The sequence below is a fragment of the Megalobrama amblycephala genome, linkage group LG14 (genome assembly GCF_018812025.1).
Source record: "Megalobrama amblycephala isolate DHTTF-2021 linkage group LG14, ASM1881202v1, whole genome shotgun sequence".
Taxonomy (NCBI): domain Eukaryota; kingdom Metazoa; phylum Chordata; class Actinopteri; order Cypriniformes; family Xenocyprididae; genus Megalobrama; species Megalobrama amblycephala.
In genome coordinates this window covers 629,894-652,115 of record NC_063057.1, presented here as the reverse complement: position 1 = coordinate 652,115, position 22,222 = coordinate 629,894, and the positions used below count along the sequence as shown (strand labels likewise).

The following is a 22,222-nucleotide window of genomic DNA, read 5'->3' as shown; positions in this document are numbered from 1 at the left end:
TAAATTAAAACAAAATATAATAATAATAATAATTAATCATTAATATAATTATAACAATAATTTTATTATTATTAATATATTTAACAACAATTGATAATATTTTTAATATTATTGATAATAATAATAATTAATAATAATACATTAATTTAATAATAACAATAAATCATTAATATAATACAACAATAACATAATTAAGAATATTTTATATTATTATAATAACAATAATAAATAATAATAATGATAATAAATAATAAAATAAAATAAATAATACATTAATACATTTATAAAAATTATAAATTAATATATAATATAATATAATATATTGATAATATTTTTAATAATAATAATGATTAATAATAATACATTAATTTAATAATAATAACAATAAATCATTAATATAATACAACAATAACAATTAAGAATATTTTATATTATTATTATAATAACAATAATAAATAATAATAATGGTAATAAATAATACATTAATAAATACATTTATAAAAATTATAAATTAATATAATAATTATAACAATAATATTATAATAATTATTAGTAAATGTAACAATAATTATTAATAATAATATTAAATAATATGATATAATAATTAATTAATAATATAATTATAACAATAATATAATATTATTATTATTAAATTTAACATTAATGATTTTTAATATTATTAATAGTAATGACAAATAATAATAATGATAAATTAATTTAATAATATCAATAACATAATGTAACAATTATAATAAAATGTAATAATAAAAATAATTACTATTATTGTTAGTTAATTAATTCATTAATATTATAATTAATTATTATTATTATTATTATTAATAATAATAATAATAATAATAATAATAATAATAATAGTTATTATTATTATTAATTTAATTTAATTCAATTTTTCTTTACAAACCTGGAAGTGGCAGGAGTTTTCTAGATTTTCCTGAAACACAATTAAACGTAAAAGCAAAGATTAATATCTGATCTTGGATCATTATATTTCATTCACAAAGTCAACATGAAATTAAAACATGTTCCTGCTCTTGTTGTGAGTGATTCATCAAGAAAATAAATGTGTCTTTTCATCATCAGTCCCTCGTGTTTTTTAACCACCTGTCAAAAGGCTTCTCACCATCCAGCCGATTCCTGACGGATCAATTCAAGCCCCACCCTGTGTGTTATAGTGGATTTTCCTGTTTCACTCAGACGTTTGTTTAGTGCAGTACAGTAATTACAGAGCGTCTCTCACCAGAGTCACTGGGATGGCAGAGGAGATTCGGCTGTCAGACGCGCCCCAATCCTCCGGGCTTCCGTACAGACCTTTCTCCAGAACATACTGCTGACCGCAGAGCCCGGGCTCCTCGAACGCAACCCAACTACAACACACACACACACACACACACACGGATTGTGAAAGCGCTGCACCAACTTCACACTCTCTGTCTGTCCACCCATTTCAAATGAAAATTATTTGCATATTTGCTCTTCGTCTGTTAACGCCCTCCATTCCTCTGAAGGAATATCAGCCCGAGGCGTTTGTGTGTTTGCATGTCACATGACCTGCCATTGGCGGGAAATTACACACATTAAGCTGCACAGGTGTGTGAACAGACTGGAAATAATTGCATGCATCTTTTTGAGACATTTGGTTTGGGCAGAACCGGACATGCACACTTGTGTACTGATGTTTCTAGCTTCTCTATTGGCTGAATAAACTGTAAATCAGAGACTCACACTCCTGCCAGGACCTCGATGGAGCCGGTCTGCGGGCCGTAGTGTGTGCTGGCCACGTTTTCCAGTGGATCCAGGAGGTCGATACTGACGCCCCGCTCTGAAAAGTCCAGCTCACTGAACATCTTCATATGAGGGGGAGAGAAATCCTGGAAAACAAGCCAATTCAAAGCATTTTTACGATCTTCTCTTGATTGTCTTAAATTAGAAAGGTGAAGCTTTTGGCGCTGGTTCTGGCGCTGGGATTTCCTGGTATTGTGCGTCCGGAGCACATAAACACAGCAGGTATGCGACGGAGGATGCGTAACGCGTTTGGATCTGTGCTGTTTACTTGCTTCGATAATAAAACTTATATTAAAAAAACATGACGTTCTTCCTCAGTGTTCCTGTCTCGTTTTCCAGCACAAATATCCAAACGTTCTTAAATCAAGATGCATTTACTGGAGAAGCAAATTACTTGTTTACAGAAATAATGATTAAATAATTAAGTTAGTATTTTTCTGTCTTCATTGGCAGATATTTGTTCTTGTTTTAAGCACAAATTCACTTAACTTTTATGCATTTTTCAGAAAACAAGACTTTCAGGAATCCCTGAGTTACATTTTAATTCATTTAATTTTAATTTTAGTTTTAGTTTGTTTTAACGTTCATTTTAGTCATATGCTTTTGTCATTAATACTAATATTTAGGTTTAATTTATTTGTATTTCAGTTTTAATTTAATAATTTTAGTGCTTCAACTTAAATTTATTTCAGTTCATTGCCAAGGCAACATTTACAATTTTCATTTAGTTTAAGTATTTATATTTATATTTCAGCTTTATTTCAATTAACAGAAATGTTTTTAAAGTGCTCCTATTATGCTATTTATGTATATTTTAAAGTCTCCTAATGTTGTTTAGAGTCTCCTGCAACAGGTTGACATTCATCCAAGGTCAAAAAACACTTTAATTTTCTCATAATATCCACTGCAGCATCAGCTCTTTTCTCTCAGCGTCTGAAACGATTCAGAAGATTCAGCCTCTCTAAACTCCGCCTTTCTGAGAGCTGCTCTGCTCTGATTGGTCAGAATCCAAACACTCATTATCATATGTGAATCTCAGCTCTTGATTCACAGTGATACGAACAGTAACGATGGCGTTCACAATCAGCATTACACGCCACATGAAAGGGAATATTAGAAAAAGCACACTTTAATAGTTTAGTTAACGATAATAACCCTGTAGTGAAGCTTCCTCTAGTAAAGATGAGACTCACCATGAGGACGGGCCGCAGAGAGAGCAGCTTCTGCCCCGTCCCGCCCCAGTCTCTCCAGTCTAAATACTCTCCTTCCTCCAGGATGAACTGCTGCCCGTCGAAACCCTCGCACTCGTATCCAACCCACCTGAGACAGGTAAAGCATTCATTACCAGAGCTGATGTAGAGCGCAAGAAATGATATTCTTCCTCAGTGTTTCTGTCACAAACATCTAAACATTCTTGAATCAAGAAACATTTACTGGAGAAGCGAAATGACCTTCAGACTGTTCTGACTTGAGCTGCTGTGTCTTTTAAATGGACTGAAGCTGTTTAAAGCTGTTAAACTGACCATCAAAACTATGAAAAGTCCCAAAGACTTTCATTGAGGGGCTCAAGACTTTTTTACAATAAGACTTTTAGAGTATTTAAGCTGTTTATCACTGGCAAAGCTTACCGACTATCCTAGGACAACATGATAAAACATACTAGCAACATGCTAACACTGTGTGCTAAACACGCTAAATCATGCTAAAACTTGGTAGCAATGTGTTAAATCATATTAGCGACATGTTAAATCATGTTAGCGACATGCTAACAACATGATAAATAATGCTAACATGTTAAATCATGCTAACAACATGCTAATTAATGCTAGATTTACAGTAAATAATGCTAACAAATGCTAACATGCTAAATCATATTAGCAACATGTTAAATCTTGTTAGCAAAACATGCTAACAACATGTTAAATAATACAATGTTAAAACATGATAGCAATGTCTTAAATAATGCTTGCAACATGCTAATTCATGCTAACAGTGTGTTAAACACTGAATCATGCTAGAAATGTGTTAAAACTTGGTAGCAATGTATTAAATCATATTAGCAAAGTTAAATCATGTTAGCAACATGTTAAATCATGTTAGCAACATGCTAAAAACATGATAAATAATGCTAACATGTTAACTCATGCTAGCAACATGCTTATTCATGCTAGCTTTATGGTAAATAATGCTAACAACATGCTAACAATGTGTTAAATAATGCTAGTAATGTGCTAAATCGTGGAAGCAACATGTTAACATGGTAAAAAAAAATGCTAAAACATGCTAGCAATGTGGTTAACTAACCTAACCATGCTAATTGAAGCTAGAAACATGCTAATCATGTAGCAACATGATAATCCTGATAACAACATGATAAAAAATGCTAGAAATGTGCTAAAATGCTAGCAATATGCTACAACATGTTAACAATGTTTTAAATCATGGTACCGATTAATTCAAGCTAATAACATGCTAATCATTTTAAGAACATGCTACAACAACGTGTTAAATCATGCTAGCAAAAAGGTAATTCATGGTAGCAACATGCTAATCATGCTAACAACATGATATAACATGTTAGTAAGGAGTTAAAACATGCTAACAACATGCTAATTCATGCTAATTCTAATTCAAGCTAGGAACATGTTAATCATGTTAACAACATGCTAAAACTTGCTAACAGTGTGTTAAATCATGCTAGCAAAATGCTAATCATGCTAACATGATGAAAACATGCTATCAACGTGCTAACAATGCTAGCAATGTGTTAAATCATGTTAGCCATGTGTTAATTCAAGCTAACACCAAATGCTAATCATGTTTGCAACATGCTAACAATGTGTTAAATCATGCTACCAACATGTTAATTCATGGTAGCAACATGCTAATCATGCTAATATGATAAAAACATGCTAACTAATGTTAGCAAATGTTGTTAGCAAAACAACATGGTAATTCACGATAATCATGGTAATAACATGCTAAAAACATGTTAACAATGTGTTAAATCATGCTAGCAACGTGTTAATTCAAGCCAGCAACATGCTAATTCATGGTAGCAACATGCTAATCATGCTAGCAAAACATGCTAACAACGTGTTAAAACTCTTGAGGTCACTTACTCTGACAGCCAACAAAATGACTTTGGATAACTATTAACTATTTGTACTGGAAAGTGTAAGAAAATCATTTTTCAGGACTCACAGGCCTCCGAGGATCTTTAGTGATTCCACACAGTTCAATCCGTGATCGTCCGGGTCTGTTTCGGTCCTGCCGGAGGAAAACACGTCTCCATGCACCTCCACACAGCGGCCCTCCAGACCGGCCTTCTCATACAGCACCGCCTGAAAGAGACCGAAAGATGAAGGGTCTCTACCACCGTAACCCTTGAGAAGATACTGAAGACACTGAATGTCCAACACACCTTCACTGCAGTCGGGTTCTCTACTTTCGGAAGGCCCTGTGAAAGAAGCACATGTGAGTTGACAGACAGCATGAAGACTGGAGATGTGTGAACAACGCCAGCGTGTGACGCGTACCATGCGCAGGGGCCTCAAAGAGCCCACAATCGGCGACGGGAAACCCCAGTCCTCGGGAAACGGATATTCTCCGGTCTCCAGCACTGCCAGCAGACCCTGGAAACCTGGATCACTGTAAACCAACCACCTGCAGACGAGAAACCACACCTGTCAATCATCATCTGGCCAATTGCAGAGCACCATGACGTCCAGTAAAATCTGGATCATGCAAACTTTAGCTGTTCATGACCATTTCCCCCAAATCTCTGTTACCTAATGAATGGTATTTTAATTGACAATTAACAAATATCATTAAGTACTAAAAATATGACTGATTATTGTTGCTATGGTGGTTGATCTGGACACTCGTTGCTGCTGAAAATCATTTTTGAAGCGCTGGTTGGCAAAATGCACCTCCAGCATTTCATTTTCTCTTTCTATTCCAGCTCACATTCCACCCGTATACCTTTCACCTGTCATTCTGCTCTTTTCCTGAGAATTCCCTTTTTCTATTGTAAACATCTCTGTTTCTTTGTAATTCTCACTGTTCTCAAGTTTATCATGCACACACACAAGACATAAAAAAGATTTGGACACGATAGCATGTTAAATCATGCCAATAACATGCTAACAACATGTGTTATTTCAAACTCTCATACAGGGCTTTGCCAAGCCAACATCAAAGTTTGTTCACAAACTTTACTCATCTAGTTAGCAGATTATTCCCCTCTTCTTATTAAAACCAACAGAATAAAGTTTTTCCTACAGTCTAAGAGGTGGATTATATGGCTTCTGATGTTGTTTATATGGTGCTGTGTGACTAATGCCTCTGACTCAAACACCCTCATAAAGCATAACACACACATGAATCATCAGGACTCTCGTGATTATGTTTTCAGAGCGACCTTCCACAACACTGCCAGTCTTTCAACACATGCATATTTTCACTTTCTAAAGAAAATCAGAGCCAAATCATGGGAGGGTTGCTCTGGGTGATTTTTAGCATGCTGCTATATGAGGTTGGTTTTCTTTTTACTTTACCAAGCATCACAAACAAGCTGTTGCCCAGTTATTCACATCAGAAAGTGAATCACATTTCTTAGTAAAGATGTGCATGTCAACTTGACCACACACACCCAACAACAGTGTCCAAACACACACCCCAGTGAACGTTCAAGGTCTGAGCAGGGCGTGTTTGTGAACTTACAGACCACTGTGGACTTTGATAGAGCCGGTGTTCTGAGGAAGGCCGAAACTGCCCACTTCCTCAGTGACATCCTCATACTCAGAGCTTCTGCCCATGCCCGTGGGCTCGGTGAACAGCTCTATCCGGGGAGGAGTGTAGTCCTGCATACACATTCAGGAAATCACAGCAGTCACTCCAGTTAATATTGACGATTAAGAACGTTTTTAAAGAAGATACTCTTGAGGTCACTTACTCTGACAGCCAGGCGGATCGAGCCAATGACGATAGGGGCAGATGTTTCTTCACCCTCTTCTACCCATTGATTGGGCAGTTCGACAACACGTTCCTCTTCCAGAGCGATGCATCGTCCCTCAAATCCTGGTTTCTCATACAGTATCCAGCTGCAATAGGCCAAAATTCACCATTAAATCTAAATCATCATGATCTTCATTGATGTGCGTATTGGCTGCTTACCATCCTCTGACCACTTTCACAGATATCACACTGGACAGATGCATTTGTGTAGCATCAGGTTGATCCCTGTAGAACTCAAAGGACTGACCGTTGAACTGATGGTGTTCAAATATCACAATCTGATGGACACAAGATACATATTATCTAGATGTGTTAAATCCTATTAGTAACATGTTAAATCATGTTAACAACACGTTAACATATGTTAGCAATGTGTTAAATCATGCTAAAAACATGCTAAGTCATGCTAGATTGGAGGTAAATCATGATTACAACATGCTTTAAATTGTTTGCACTCTGTTAAAGTTTTTTTCATTACAAATCATGTTAACAATGTGTTAAATCATGCTAGCAATATACTAATAATGCTAACAACATGCTAAAAAATGCTAACAATGTGTTAAATCATGCAACATGCTAATTCATGGTAGCAACATGTTATCAACATGCTAATCATGCTAACAACATGTTAAATCATGTTGACAAGATGCTAACATGATAAAACATGTTAATGTGTTAAGTCATGCAAAATGCTAATTCATGGTAGCAACATGTTATCAACATGCTAATAATGCTAACAACATGATAAAACATGCTAGCAAAATGTATTAAATCATGTTACCAACATGGCAACATGTTAGTCATGCTATCAACATGATAAAGCATCTTAGCAATGTGTTAAATCATGCAACATGCTAATTCATAGTAGCAACATGTTATCAATATGCTAATCATGCTAACAACATGATAAAACATGCTAGAAATGTGCTAAATCATGCTAACAACATGCTAGCAACATGTTAAATCATGCTAACAACAAATGCTAAATCGGACACAAGATACATTTAATCATCCCAGCACTTTATGGACTTTATAAATCAGAGTAATTCTCTGTATGGGGGCACTTAGAATTATTGCCCAACTAGTACAACAAGTTACAGTTGATGTACTTTGTCGAAATATTTAAAGCATAAATGAAATTCCAAAAACTCGACTGTTGTTGTGCAAACAGAACAAGGAAGGCAGCTTCTAATAACTAAAAATCTCTGTTGGGTGACAAGTTTGAAATGTTGGCAAACCTTTGCAGGACGCCGATGGATTCCACGAGCAGTTGGAATCTGAAAGATAAAACACCATGGCAGTTTGTGGTTAGGAGAGTAATGCAAGTAATTCTTTTGACAAACAGTCAAAAATAAGATCCAATGATGTCCCAATAGAACAAGTTAAAACTTCAAATTTCTCATGTTTTCATGTACAAATACGGACATGCATGAATAACACTCTGGCATGCAGTTCTTCAGAGTGATTGCAGCTATGAACAAATACATTTCTGGGATTTACAAAGAAAATACACACTGGTGATGGACACATACATTTGGGATTTCCCTCTGAGGTTTAGCTTGAAGGATTTGAGCTGCTGAAACTTGAGGTGCAGGTGGAATCGTAACTTCTTGGGTTTTCCTGTCAGCTATGTCAACAGCCGTATTCAGATCCACTTGACCAGGTATGGAAGCACTTTCTCTAGCCACCTAACCAGCCAAATACACACAAACACTGAAATATATGACATATTTTATACCATAAACAACACTATGAGAAACACTAGCTGGGTATATGAACATATAAATGTGTGTCGTTGCTGTGGTCAGTGGGATGAATGAATAAATGAGGGATGGCTGACCATTGGGTCGATCTTATTTGATGATTGAGTGGTTTCAGGCTCCTTTGGAAGAAATTTCTCCAGGATACTAGGTAACTTGATGTCTTCAAAGGAAGGAAGCGGTGGAGGAGCACTAGCATCTGTTACCATTGTGGCAATGGGGTCTACTGTAGTTGTTTTCAGGTCAGGCATTAGTGTTGGTCCATCAGGTTTCAGAACAACATCAGATCCAGTCTGGATACTGCTGAGAAGTGGTGGTACTTTAGTGACTGGAGGGTCTGCTGAAGTTGTTTTCTGGTCAGGTTTCGGGGTAAGTCCATCATCCTTAGTAGGTTTTAGAACAACCTGGGAAGTATTCTGGGTACCACTGGGATGTAAAAGTGCATTAGTGTCTGTTAACATAGTAACTGTGGGGTCTCTTAAAGGTATTTTGAGGTCAGGTGTCATGGTAGGTCTATCGTTCTTGGTGTGTTTTGGAACAACCTGGGAACCAGACCGGGTACAACTAGGTGTAGGAGGAGAATTAGTGTCTGTTAACATTGTGGCCTGGGGGTCTAACGAAGTTGTTTTCAAGTCAGGTGTTTGCGTAGGTCCATCTTCCTTGGTAGGTTTTAGAACAACCTGAGAACTAGCCTGGGTATCTCTGGGAGGTGCATTAGTGTCTATAACCATAGTGACTGTTTGGTTTCTTGAAGTTGTTTTGAGGTCAGGTGTCATGGCAGGCACAGGTTTTAGAATAACCTGGGAACCAGACGGGGTAGAGCGGCCATCATTCTTTGCTAGGACTTCCTCTAGCATGACCTGTTCGGGTGATTCTGCAGTTGGTGCCAGCTGAGATTGTGGAGGTGATGTAGACCCAGGAGCATCGCTAGGTGAGAACAGCCCATCTGAAGGACACTCAGTGGGGCTTAAAAACTCCATGCGTCTCAATTTGCTAGGGCTGCGTAGAGCGCTGACAATGGAGCACCTCTCCAAACGAGACCTTGTTTTCAGTGGTTCTTTTGCACTTACATCTGACACCTCCTTTTTTTCTCCCTCATCCGTTTCAGACTTCTTCTTTGCTCTCTGGAAGATCAAGGACCTACTGAGGATGCTCTCGCGCTCAGGTTTTGTCCACTTAGGTTTGGTGTTCTCCTTCTCGGCCTCTGTGTCTTGACTCTTGGATACTGAACTAGTATTCAGATCCAAAATGAATTCCCTCCTTCTCCTCAAGCCATACTGGAACTCCTCCGGATCAAAGAGTTTCTCAAACCGGTCCTCTCTGATGGCAGGCAGGACAAACGGAGGGGCTTGCAGGCGATGTTGGTTGTGTTTGCGTTGGGGAAGATTAAACGGCATTGCTAGCCTTTTCACATTTGCAATGAAGTCATCTGGGTCGAATTCTCCTGATGTGTCCAGGTTAGTCTCACTCACAGAAGCGCTGAGCTTAGATTTTGGTTCTGAAATCAACTGCTTCTTCCTTTTAGGACGTTGGTAATCCACATCAAGCCAGCTAGATGGAGAGTCCCTGTTCAGGGAGGAGCTTCCAGGTGTAGAGGGGATTTGTGGAAGATGGAAGGGTTTGGGGATAAATTCCTTTTTTCTTGTGGCTGGATCTGTAGATTTGCTGGAGGGAGATGGGGATTTCTCACTGGCTGATGGCAATGTGTGGGAAATCTTCTCTATGGTTGAGGCATGAGGAGGCAAGGTCTTTTCCTTGATTGATGCTGGTGAAGGTGGGGTCTTCCCATTGTTATAATCTGTTGGTGATACTGTCTTTTCTTTGGATGAAGGAAGTGGAGTTATATTCTCTCCAGTGGTAGAGGTTAGTGGGAAGGAGGATGCTGGTGGTGATGGCGATGTCCTCTCATTTTTAGTAACCTTATCTTTGGAGAATGGTGAATCGGTTTTGGCTGGAGGTGGTGCGTGTTCTTTAGTTGAAGATTTTGTAGAGGAGGTCTTTTTATTACTTGAGGCTGGTAAAGTTGAGGTTGTCTCATTGGTTGAGGCTGGAAGAGGTTTGGCCTTTTCATTAGCTGATGCTGTTGGAGGCATGGTGTTTTCATTAGTTTGGACGAGCAACATGGAGATTGTCTCATTAGTTGAGGCTGTAGTCTCTTCCTTAGTTGAATCTAGGGGAGATCTAGTTGTTTCATTAGTTAAGACTAATGGAGGTGTGGTCTGGTATTCACCTGAGCCTAAAGTGGAGGTAGATTTATCGGTTGATGATGGAGAAGATGTGGTCTTTTCATTTGTTGAGCCTAATAATGCGGAGGTTATTTCAATGGTTGATGCTGGTAGAGGCGTGGCCTTTTCATTAGCTGATGCTGTTGGAGGCGTGGTGTTTTCATTAGTTTGGGTGAGCAATGTGGAGGTTGTCTCATTAGTTGAGGCTGGTGGAGGCTTTGCCTTTTCATTAGATGAGTCTGGTGAATGTGTGATCTTTTCATTAGTTGATGCTAGTGAATGCGTAGTCTTTTCATCACTTGTCTTTCTGTTAGCGGAGTCTGACGGAGGTGTTATCTTTATATTAGTTGTGGCGGATAAACTGGATATTACCTCATTAGTTGAGGCTGGTGGAGGTGTGGCTTTTTGAGGTGTGGTTATTTCGTTGATCGAATCTGATGGAGTTGTTTTATTTTCATTAGTTGAGGCTGGTGGAGGTTTGTTCATGTCATCACTGGAGCCTGTTGAAGTAGATATTGTCTCAATGGTTGATGCTGCTGGTGGCGTAGTCTTTATATTAGTTGAGGCAGGCAAAGGGGAGATTGTCTCATTGGTTGATGCTGGTGGAGGCATAGTCTTTTCATTTGCTGAGGCTGGTAAACTGGATATTATCTCATTAGTTGAGGCTGGTGGAGGTGTGGCTTTTGGAGGTGTGGTTATCTCATTGATCGAGTCTGATGGAGTTGTGTTCTTTTCATTAGTTGAGGCTGGTGGAGGTTTTTTCATGTCATCACTGGAGCCTAATGAAGCAGAGATTGTCTCAATGGTTGATGCTGCTGGTGGCGTAGTATTTTCATTAGTTGAGGCAGGCAAAGGGGAGATTGTCTCATTGGTTGATGCTGGTGGTGGCATAGTATTTTCATTAGTTGAGGCCGGCAAAGGGGAGATTGTCTCAGTGGTTGATGCTGGTGGTGGCATAGTCTTTTCATTAGTTGAGGCAGGCAAAGGGGAGGTTGTCTCAGTGGTTGATGCTGGTGGTGGCATAGTCTTTTCATTAGTTGAGGCAGGCAAAGGGGAGATTGTCTCATTGGTTGATGCTGGTGGTGGCATAGTATTTTCATTAGTTGAGGCCGGCAAAGGGGAGATTGTCTCAGTGGTTGATGCTGGTGGTGGCATAGTCTTTTCATTAGTTGAGGCAGGCAAAGGGGAGGTTGTCTCAATGGTTGATGCTGGTGGAGGTTTGTTCATGTCATCACTGGAGCCTAATGAAGCAGAGATTGTCTCAATGGTTGATGCTGGTGGTGGCATAGTTTTTTCATTAGTTGAAGCAGGTAAAGGGGGGGTTGTCTCAATGGTTGATGCTGGTGGTGGCGTAGTCTTTTCATTAGCTGAGTCTGATGGAGTTGTGTTCTTTTCATTAGGTAAAACCGAAGTTGTGTTCTTGTCATTACTCAAGGCTGGTAAACTGGAGGCTGTCTCATTTGTTGAGGCTGGTTTAGAGGTAATCTTTTCACTGGCCTGGCCAGAGTGTTCGGTAGATGCTTCATTGGATGTGGATGACAACGAAGTGGGCTTCTTTTTCGCTGAGCGCAGAGATAGATTCTCATTATTGGGTGGTATTACAGGAAAAGTACTTTCATGGCTAGAGCTAAGAATTTTTTCTTCTGTCTCTACAGAGTTTATGTCTCCATTTACTATGGATGTAATTTCTGTGCTAGTGACTTTACTCTTTGTTTTGTTTGTGCCTCCGTCTGTAGTTTCAGTGTCTGGCTTTTGTTGTCGCTGTTGTAAATCCGTTTTACTGGATGCTGTCTGTGTCTTCTGTTCTTCTCGGTTCTCTGATTGGCTCTTTGGAGGTGGTCCACCTCTTTTGGGACCGCCTCCTTCTGTAGGTGGAATCTGAGGTGAAATTATGGTGTCCATTTCATCATTTTGTTTTTTTACCAATGCAGGGTTTGGTGTTGCCAGTGCCCTACTTGTAGAAGCATCTTTTTCTTTAGTCTGATCGTGCAATTCAGTAGAACAGTTTTTCTCTGTATTCTGAGTAATTGTTGTGTCTTCCTGTCTGCCGTCATTGGGCTTTACAGCTGAAGTGTCCTTTGATTTACCTGGTTTAGTTGTAATTTCTCCTTCTATATTTTGCTTCGATGTGTTGACTTCATTACTGTGTTTGTGTGTCTCCGTAGTTTTCAGTTGTTCACTTGCTTCTGTCACATTGCATTTTTTCTTGCTCTGATTGGTTATCTCAGCCAAACAGTCTTTTTCTTTACTCTTATGGCTTGGCTTTGATGGTCTTTGTGTCTCATCTGATTTTGGGTCATTTTCAGGGGTATTTTTCACTTTATGCACACGCCTAGTGGTGTCTTTCTCAGGTAAGACCAACATATCCGTCTCACTCTCTCTGTTCCGCATGGCATCTTTCCTAGAGGATGCAGTGCTGCTATTGGCTGGCTCAAAGGAGTCTTTAGAGTTGGCCGCTTTCAGGTCCTCTGGGGATGGTGGTTTCTCTTCTTTTGTCACAGATGGATCTAGTTTCCCTGACTCTCCAAACAATGTGTTTACAATCGTGTCTCTGTTCTTCCACCCTTCTCCCTGCTCTCCTTCTGAGCTCTCTTGAACAGGCTGCTTTTTGTTGCTGTTTTTCTGTTGCTCTGAGTCAATGCCTGTCCGTTCTATCTTCACTTCATTTGAGCTGTTCTCAGTTTGGGAGCTGGATGCCTTGGAAGCAGTGGTCACTATCTGTGCTTCAGAGTAACTCCTATTCTCTCTCTCCTTCTCATCCACGCTTTTCATTTCTTTGAGACCTTTTGAGTCCATATGTGGAGCCTTTTGTAACCTCTTTGAGTCATTGTTTGATGTTGTCTCCGTGCTTTGAATTATATCTGCTGCTTTCTCCAACTTCTGAGGAAATTTTGTCTTTTTGCTTGAGACTTCCTCACCAGAAGTGCTTTTCAAAGACTGGTCTGTGCAAACGTCTTCTGCATCTACAAGAGGTTTTAGATCAATATCATGCACTGTGTTGTGCTTGACTTCCTGTTTACCTTGACCCATTTCTTGTTTGTTCTTGCTGGTGGGGCTGAGCGGTTGAGCCGTATCTTTGCTTCGTCGTTTTTTAGATCGTGAGCTTGTCCGGTTTGGCGATTTCACCTGCGGGGTCTCGTCAGTAGGAGATGAAACTGTCGGGACAGAATCCAACTCTTTATTCCCAATGTTTGAGTCACTTGTGCTCTCTGACAATGCAGGTTTTCTTTGTGTTGCATTGTGGGATTTGGAGTCTGTTTGATCTACAGGTTTGAGTTCTCCACTGTTAATTTTTTCAAAACTTCCAGAACAAGATGCTTCCGAACGACCAGCTGTTTTGGAATGTCCTTCCTTCAATGTATGGCTAGACACTCCAGACGACAATGTTAACTTCTCTTCTCCCCTCTGTCCTGCAGCGAAATTCATCGCCCTCTCTTTAACCGTTTGCTTCGGAGGTGCAGAACTGGGCCGCCTTCCAGCATGTTCTGTGAGACGACTAGCCACATTTCGAGCTGGAGAAATATCCAGATGACGCAGGTTTGTGGAGCTACTAGCAGCTTTGTTCGCTCCTCTTTCAAACAGACTGATCTTGTCTGCGATTCGGCCCTTTTGATGACCGGACTTCACATTAGTGCCGTCCACTCTGTCCTCTGGACATCTGTAAAATAACAAACAATAAAGGTCAAAAGAATAAAAAAGGTTCAAGTGCTTTTGACATCTCTATCATGTTGACTTTATTCATAATAGCATCCACTCCCTTCATTAGTCGTTGACTCATTGCGTCTTTCCTCATTCTCTCTCTTTAGCTATTCTTTCTCATTTCTCCTCCTCTGTTCTTTATCTCTTTGAAGTAAACCACAAATCCATTAAGAGACTGCATGACTCCCTTTCTTCAGCACATTTGCATTTTCGCTTTAATAGAAAGTGACTAACACTTGTGCTGCAAGTCAGTTGCACAGAAAATTTTAAGATAATTCTCAAAGCATAGTTCATTTCTCACTCTCATGACTTGCGTTCAAATTTTGAAAGTGAATGAGTTTGCTCCAAAAAGCATCAAAAAAGTATAATGAAATTCGTGCATATGACTCTTGTGCTATATTCAAGTGTAAAGCTTTGCGTGAGGATGAGATTTGCGAGCTGCAACAGAGGAAAGACTAAGTTATTAGTAAATAACAGTAAATGTGGAATAAATGGTATCATAATTGGCTTTCTGTTCCTCACTCAAAACTATGACTATCAGGAGACACATGGACTATTGCTGTGATTTTTGTTTAGTGCTTTTTTACTTTTTGGTGCTTGAAATTAAAAATCACTGATCACTTTCTCTGAATGAAAAAAAAAAAAACATCTTGAATGAACTTCAAAACATCTCTTGTTTTCAGCCAAAGACGTGAAGGTGAGTAATTTATTTTTAGGTGAACAATTTTTTTTTTAGGAGTTGTTAATGTATACAAAGCTGACATCTAGAAAAACTGGCATTTGACTATGCATGTAAGCACTTATTTGTTATGATAATGCGTCTTTTCAAATGCAGCGAGCTCTTGGAACAAGGTCAGGAACATTAACCAACAGGTTTTAGTGTATGATGAGTTTACAGCCCAGAGGAATGACTGATAATAATCACCCAGTAAGAGCACTTATTTCACAACATGACGCATGGTGTTTTATCCTGATTATCTCTAAGAAAGTTTTCCCACGTTCAGTTAAACTTTAAGCATTTTAAATTGTTCACAGATCAAATAAACAAAAAGAATCTGGCTTTCAAAAGTATATTGCGTAGTTATTGTTAGCTACAAACAGGTTAAACAGGTAAACTTACCTCACTCTCTCATCAGATCTCGGCCGTTTGGGATCTGTAGTGATTTTAAACTTCTCATGATGATCTTCATTTGGGTCCTCTGAGGTGACCACCACCTTTTTAGCAAAGATCTTCTCACTGTGAGACACTTTGATACTCCTGCGTTTGGATTCAGCGCTCTCTGTCAGCCTCACCACAGGTTCCTCGTCCATGTCTGAATCGGCGACGAAGGCCAGCGTGGCGTGGACGGGTGGATCTGGAGAACTCGGTGAATCAGCTGCGTCCTCGCTCAGGTGCGCTTCCACCCATTCTGCTCGGACGACATCCTCACGGCTACCTGAGTTCGGCTCTTCTGCTCCGGAGCATTCCAGAGCGTTGTTTTCCGCCTCCTCAAAAACTGAGTCAGCACATGCCGTCTGTGGGCTAGTGGCCAAACTGGTTGCTGCAGGACTATCAGGATGAGTACTGGTTGGTGATTTAGTTTGAGACCCGCCCAAATCTCCATGAGAGCTCCGCCTCCTTCTTCCAGATCTCCTCCGTCCCATTTTCTCTGTCTTATCTTGATCAGAGATGTCAGGTGATGATCTCCTTCTGTGGCTCTCAAACGACTGACTGCGTTTGCTTCTGTTTTCACTTGTTTTCTCCAGGCACACCTGGGTTTTCTGTGCACCTCCTGTCCTCTCCCCCGTCCCGTCTCCCCCTCCACGGAAGCTTCTCAGATGTTTGGCATTCCGCCTCAGGGAAGGGCTTTTCTCTGCTGGAACGGTTTCACCTACTGCAGGACTGTCTGTTTCGTGTGCACCAGCAGTTGGGAGGCTGGTTTCTCTGTGGTCCTCGTCAGACGCCTCCTCTCGCTGTGTCTCTGAGGTGGGCTCATCTCCGCTCAGCACCGGGCTGCCCCAACCCCACGTCAACCAGCTCCCAATGCGACTGAACACCCCTGGGCTGCGCTCCTGAGGACTCTCAGCCTACAAACACAAACACATGAAAAATGCACAAGGTTTAAAGAGGACCTGATTGTGTTTTTGTGCTCTACTAGAGCAGGTTTTCATGCTTAAATGTTCATTATTTTCCTCATATTCTCCATTGTTGCAGCTCCTCACTTTCCAGTCTGTCAGTAACGCTCTGTTTAGTTCCTGTCTCTATGAAGCCCCTCCTTCTGAAAAGCACAATGTGCTCTGATTGGTCAGCTGGAGCAGTGTGTTGTGATTGGTCAAGAGTAGGGCTGGGTAAAAAAATATCGATTTCTCGATTTTAATCGATTCTCATTTTTACGATCCGATATGGATTCTTAAATCCCAAGAATCGATTAGTCTAGTCTGTTTTCAGTTGATGAATGAGGAGAATATGTAGCGCCTCCGATCCGTTAAATCGCAATAGTCTTTGTTACTTTTGATATGAAGCAAAGTCTCCGATTTCAAATGACGTCCATCTTATTATGAGATTCAAAAAATAAATACCGTCTTGGCGCTGTTTAATGTGGCGTGACGGATCGCTTTAGCGCCTCAGTTAAAGAGAAGCATGTGTTCATCCTCTCCTCTGCTTTAATACCAGTTACAGCGAAATAAACATGCATGAACATCTGAAGGTATGTTAAAATATACAGTACAACTTACTGAAATCCGTATCATGTCTCGTGTAATCGCTCAATCAGTGTTTCAACCTCGGAAAGACGTCAGCTTGTAAACAATGTCACGTAACGTCACATTTACCTCAGAAAAACATATTCAGTGACCATAAACTCGTTAGTCAGCTAGAAAAGTGACTCTAGAAAGCAACAGTCTGATAAATATAGCTATGTACCGTTACATATTCATTATAATTTTGAATGTTCTTCACTATTTAATGCATGTTTGAATAAATCAGTTATGACAGCCGCGATTTAAATATTTATATTTCAAAAAAACGAATTGGAGTAGAAATATGATTATGTAATTCTAAACTTTATTTATAATAAAAACATCATTGAGTGTAGGGTTAGGGTTAGGAAAATGTCCCGCCTCTAACTAACTCAACCAGGCCCCGCCCCTTTATTTTGGGTGGGAATTTCCATTATAGTTTGTAATTCAGTTTGTAATGAACCACTGAGTGGCAAAAAGACTGAGTGGCAGCTTTGGTATTCAGCGTGAATGCCGCGAAAAGCACACAAAACACATTCAAAAAGCTTTGACACAGAACCAGAGGTATATTTTTACAGAATGCTGAAAGCTAAAGAAAAGAGAAGCTAATAGATCGCTGCAATTCACAAGAACAACTGGACTCCAGGCAGATAAACATGATTTGCAATTATCATTTTTTGTCAAATTGTTGGATTATGAGGTAAAATCATACCGTATATATTGTATTGTTATATATTATGTTGACAACTCATCAATTAAATATTTTCCATCTTATATTCTGCATAATTGGGTGTTTTTAAATAAACACTGACAAAAACTATACAAGTTTTAAGACTGGAATGATATAACATTGACAGTGTGTTGATAAGTAATCACCCAAATTTAGATCTACCTATATTGTATTTATATAAAGACTTAACAGGCACATCTGAATTACTGATCCAGTAATCCATGGATATTTGACATGCATCCAGGATTCGTGTTTCCAGACATTTATTTGTGCCCGATTTCGACGCCGAAATCGGGCACAAATAAATGTCTGGAAACACGATTCCTGGATGCATGTCAAATATCCATGGATTACTGGATCAGTCAATGCATATACCCTCTATTAAAACAGGCAATAAATTCAGTAAATATCTCGCAGTAAATTCGAGTAGATTGTATATTTTTACATTCTGAATGTACTAATATATGTTATATGTTGAATTTATGTTTATAAAGAAGACCCTGTAGACCGTGACGTCATATCACGACCGTTGCAGCATCCGATGAAATTTCGCTCGTTCAAAGTCTCTCCTCAAAATAATCATTTTTGAAGAAGACCCAATGGTTATACAGCAGAAATAACTAGTATTTTGTATTTAGTATGGATTCTTTGAATGACTTTTGGTCTAATAAACTAAAGCAAAGTGTGCCAGAGATTTTTTTCTCTCCATATAAAGTACAGTCAGTCTGAGAGAACACTTAAAGGATTAGTTCACTTTCAAATTAAAATTTCCTGATAATGTCCATGTCCTAAATAAATTAAGGTTTTTGATGAAAACATTCCAGGATTTTTCTCCATATAGTGGACTTCACTGGCCTCCAGAAGGTCAAAATTACAGTTTCAGTGCAGCTTCAAAGGGCTTTAAACGATCCCAGACGAGGAATAAGAGTCTTATCTAGAGAAACCATCACTCATTTTCTAAAAAAAATTAAAATTTTTATACGTTTTAACCATAAATGCTCATCTTGAACTAGCTTTCTTCTTCTTCTCTATTAGAATTCCAGCAGTGTAGACACTGCTAAGTGTATTACTGCCCTCCACAGGTCAAAGTTTGAACTAATTGTTATATACTTGCACTAGCATATTGAATATGACAATTTAGTTCAAACTTTGACCTGAGGAGGGCAGTAATACACTTAACAGTGTCTACACTGCCGCAATTCTAATAGAGAAGAAGAAGAAGAGAGCTAGTTCAAGATGAGCATTTATGGTTAAAACGTATAAAATTTTAATTTTTTTAATTTTTTTTTTTTTTTTAGAAAATAAGATAAGACTCTTATTCCTCGTCTGGGATCATGAAGAACACTTTGAAGCTGCATTGAAACTGACATTTGGACCTTCAACCGTTTGGAGGCCAGTGAAGTCCACTATAAGGAGAAAAATCCTGGAATGTTTTCATCAAAAACCTTAATTTCTTTTCGACTGAAGAAAGAAAGACATGAACATCTTGGATGACATGGGGGAGAGTAAATTATCAGGAAATTTTAATTTGAAAGTGAACTAATCCTTTAACAGCTCGAAGGGAACGTTCTGGCAAGGTTCTCTCAACGTTATGAGCACAGAAAGTTATCTTGTCTTTAATAATGTTCTCAAAACGTAAGAACAAAAACATTTTTTTTTTTTCTGAAATGTTTCAGTTGGACGTCGTCTAACGTTTTTAAATGTTACTACTTGTTGTTTATTCAAAAATAACGTTATGTTTACATAAAATGGAATGTTCCCTTAACATTTAAAAACAGAGAACGTTAATGGGAACGTTTTTTGTTAGCCAACACACTTTTAGGATTTGGAAAAAATAACAAAAACAGAGAAAAATATGAATAACAAAGAAACGGGAAAAGTATTTATATTCATTATTGAATGTCATTCAGTAGAATCTCAGACAGTCATTCTGCTGAAGTTCATCAGATCTCTAGAGAAACTTACTGTCCGGATCGGTGGCGCGCGAAACACCCAGAGGAGCGCGTCTTTCGTCCCGCCAGCGAGAGTCGTGAAATGATCCAGCCCTGCGGCTCAATGAATCCAGATCGATAGAACCGATTCCGTCGGAATGAAAGTCCGGATCAATAAAAGAACGCTTCAGGGGGTGGTTAATTATTACTGCGCTACAGGACGCGCTGCCGTGACGCGCGCGCGGGGAGACGGAGGGCACGAAGAAGGAGGCAGAGCTGGATTGGGTTTCAGAGGATCAGATGAACCCAGTCCAACACAATGAACAAGAGAACATTCAGGTTTCCATCCTCCCAAAGTCAGTTGCTTACAGCTGCTGTCATTTAAGCACATGCTGTATTGTATTTGTATCATAAGCTTATTTAAAATATAAATAAATATGCTCCATTGAAAGCATTATCATGCGAGTTTGTAAAAACCCAGCCATTTATCTTTATTATTTTGTAAACTTTGCTTTTACAATCTTTTAAAACTTAAAATATACAGTATTTAAATAGGCTAACCAGCGTTCGGTTCTCTTTACCTGCAACTTTCTGGATACAAAACCTAGAGAGAATGTTCCTAGAACGTTTTTAACGTTGCATGTTTCAGCAGGCTGATTGGTTCCAATGGATATGTTATTTTCTAAGCATGATAATAAAGATAATTAGGCCAAATCCATCCATTCTCAAACCCCTTATAAGAATGAATCATTAAGAGAAATACAGAAAGACTCACAGAGTTTGAGATGAATCATCTGATCTTGGAGTTCTCGAGTAAAGAAAGAGAAAGCGCAAACGTCTGCGCTAATTATTTACCTGCAAGAACGTCACACCCACACCTTTAATGTTCACGTACAGACGTGTTCAGACGGATTCACACTCGATGAAGCGATTCAGTCAAGTGTGTAAACAATGAAAAACGTGCCAGCTTACCATGATCCAGCAGTGCTGATCCTGAAGATCCTTACGGACGGAATCGACACAACCTCACACCGGAGAGGGTCGCAGGGTCACCTGTGAGGGTCCATTGGTCGTGCTGTTGGAGGAACAGGTGTATCTAGAGAACACGACAGGTATGACGACTGTTGTGCAACTGCTGCGGTCTGACAAACACACGCTGAATTATTAATGCATGAGGCCTCCAGCCCTCCACACCCACGGTTAGACTTTGGCGTTTGAGTGCTTTAATGAGTCGAGATGGTTGAGGGAAACGAATGAAAAGAATCTTCACACACGTCTATGGGAACATGCTTTGACTTGATGTTTTTATATAGACTGACAGGCGAGTTGGAGTTAGGCCTATAGATTTGCTGAATCATATTAGAAAGCACATGGATGAAGAAGTTTGTCCAACAATTTTTTTTTGCAAAACACTAACCAATGTGCTTATTATATAGCTGCTTCTCATTTCGGAGGCTGCATATATGTCATCAAGTGTGTCTTATTTAGAAATAATAAAAGCAACTGAACGTAATTTCTTACACTTGATAAAGTGTTAATTAAAGGGTTAGTTCACCCAAAAATGAGAATAATGTCATTTATTACTCACCCTCATGTCGTTTCAAACAAAATAACGACTTATATTTAGTGATGGCCGATTTCAAAACACTGCTTCAGGAAGCTTCGGAGCGTTATGAATCTTTTGTGTCGAATCATGATTCGGATCGCATGTCAAACTGCTGAAATCACGTGACTTTGGCGCTCCGAACCGCTGATTCGACACAAAAGATTCATAACGCTCCGAAGCTTCCTGAAGCAGTGTTTTGAAATCAGCCATCACTATATAAGTCGTTATTTTGTTTGAAACGACATGAGGGTGAGTAATAAATGACAGAATTTTAATTTTTGGGTGAACTAACCCTTTAATAAAATGTACAAACACTAGTGAGAAGTGTTTAAAATATACAAAATGGTAGATGTTCGCGACCGACGGTTAAAGGTGCAATATGTACGAATTTTGCAGTAAAATATCCAAAATCCACTAGGTCAGTGTTATATGTTTTGTTTTCTTGAGTGCTTACAATATCCCAAATGTTTGCAACTATTTGTAAATCGTGAGAAAATTTCGCCTGTCAATGGCGTCATACCCGCGTTACCCTCGGTTTCCCGTTTTATTTTGTAGAAACCATGGAAACACCAAAGACGCTTTAATATTTACATGTTTTAATAGACAAGGGAACATCTGTTTTGATATATTTATAGACAGAAAACTAATTATTGTTATATAAAGCTCAGCACGTTTAGCCTTATTGTTTAAATCAAATTTTCTTGATGTTTTGCGATGCTTTACCACGCCTC

At 38.9% G+C, this 22,222-nt stretch overlaps 1 protein-coding gene across 1 annotated transcript in view; it reads right to left on the bottom strand.

Moving 5' to 3' along the window:
* The window catches only part of crybg1b (crystallin beta-gamma domain containing 1b), a 28,621-nt gene extending 7,512 nt beyond the window's left edge, over positions 1 to 21,109 (bottom strand). Inside the window, exons 1-15 of the mRNA XM_048155236.1 lie at positions 20,858 to 21,109; positions 15,627 to 16,573; positions 8,663 to 14,465; positions 8,355 to 8,510; positions 8,061 to 8,099; positions 6,982 to 7,100; positions 6,761 to 6,908; positions 6,529 to 6,668; positions 5,343 to 5,469; positions 5,228 to 5,263; positions 5,008 to 5,147; positions 2,997 to 3,123; positions 1,744 to 1,889; positions 1,259 to 1,385; positions 923 to 952 (exon numbers count right to left, since the gene is read on the bottom strand). Coding sequence (XP_048011193.1) covers positions 923 to 952; positions 1,259 to 1,385; positions 1,744 to 1,889; positions 2,997 to 3,123; positions 5,008 to 5,147; positions 5,228 to 5,263; positions 5,343 to 5,469; positions 6,529 to 6,668; positions 6,761 to 6,908; positions 6,982 to 7,100; positions 8,061 to 8,099; positions 8,355 to 8,510; positions 8,663 to 14,465; positions 15,627 to 16,573; positions 20,858 to 20,860 — 8,088 coding nt within the window. The 5' untranslated portion in view covers positions 20,861 to 21,109. The remainder of the gene's footprint in view (positions 1 to 922; positions 953 to 1,258; positions 1,386 to 1,743; positions 1,890 to 2,996; positions 3,124 to 5,007; positions 5,148 to 5,227; positions 5,264 to 5,342; positions 5,470 to 6,528; positions 6,669 to 6,760; positions 6,909 to 6,981; positions 7,101 to 8,060; positions 8,100 to 8,354; positions 8,511 to 8,662; positions 14,466 to 15,626; positions 16,574 to 20,857) is intronic.
* Positions 21,110 to 22,222: the final 1,113 nt, after the last annotated feature.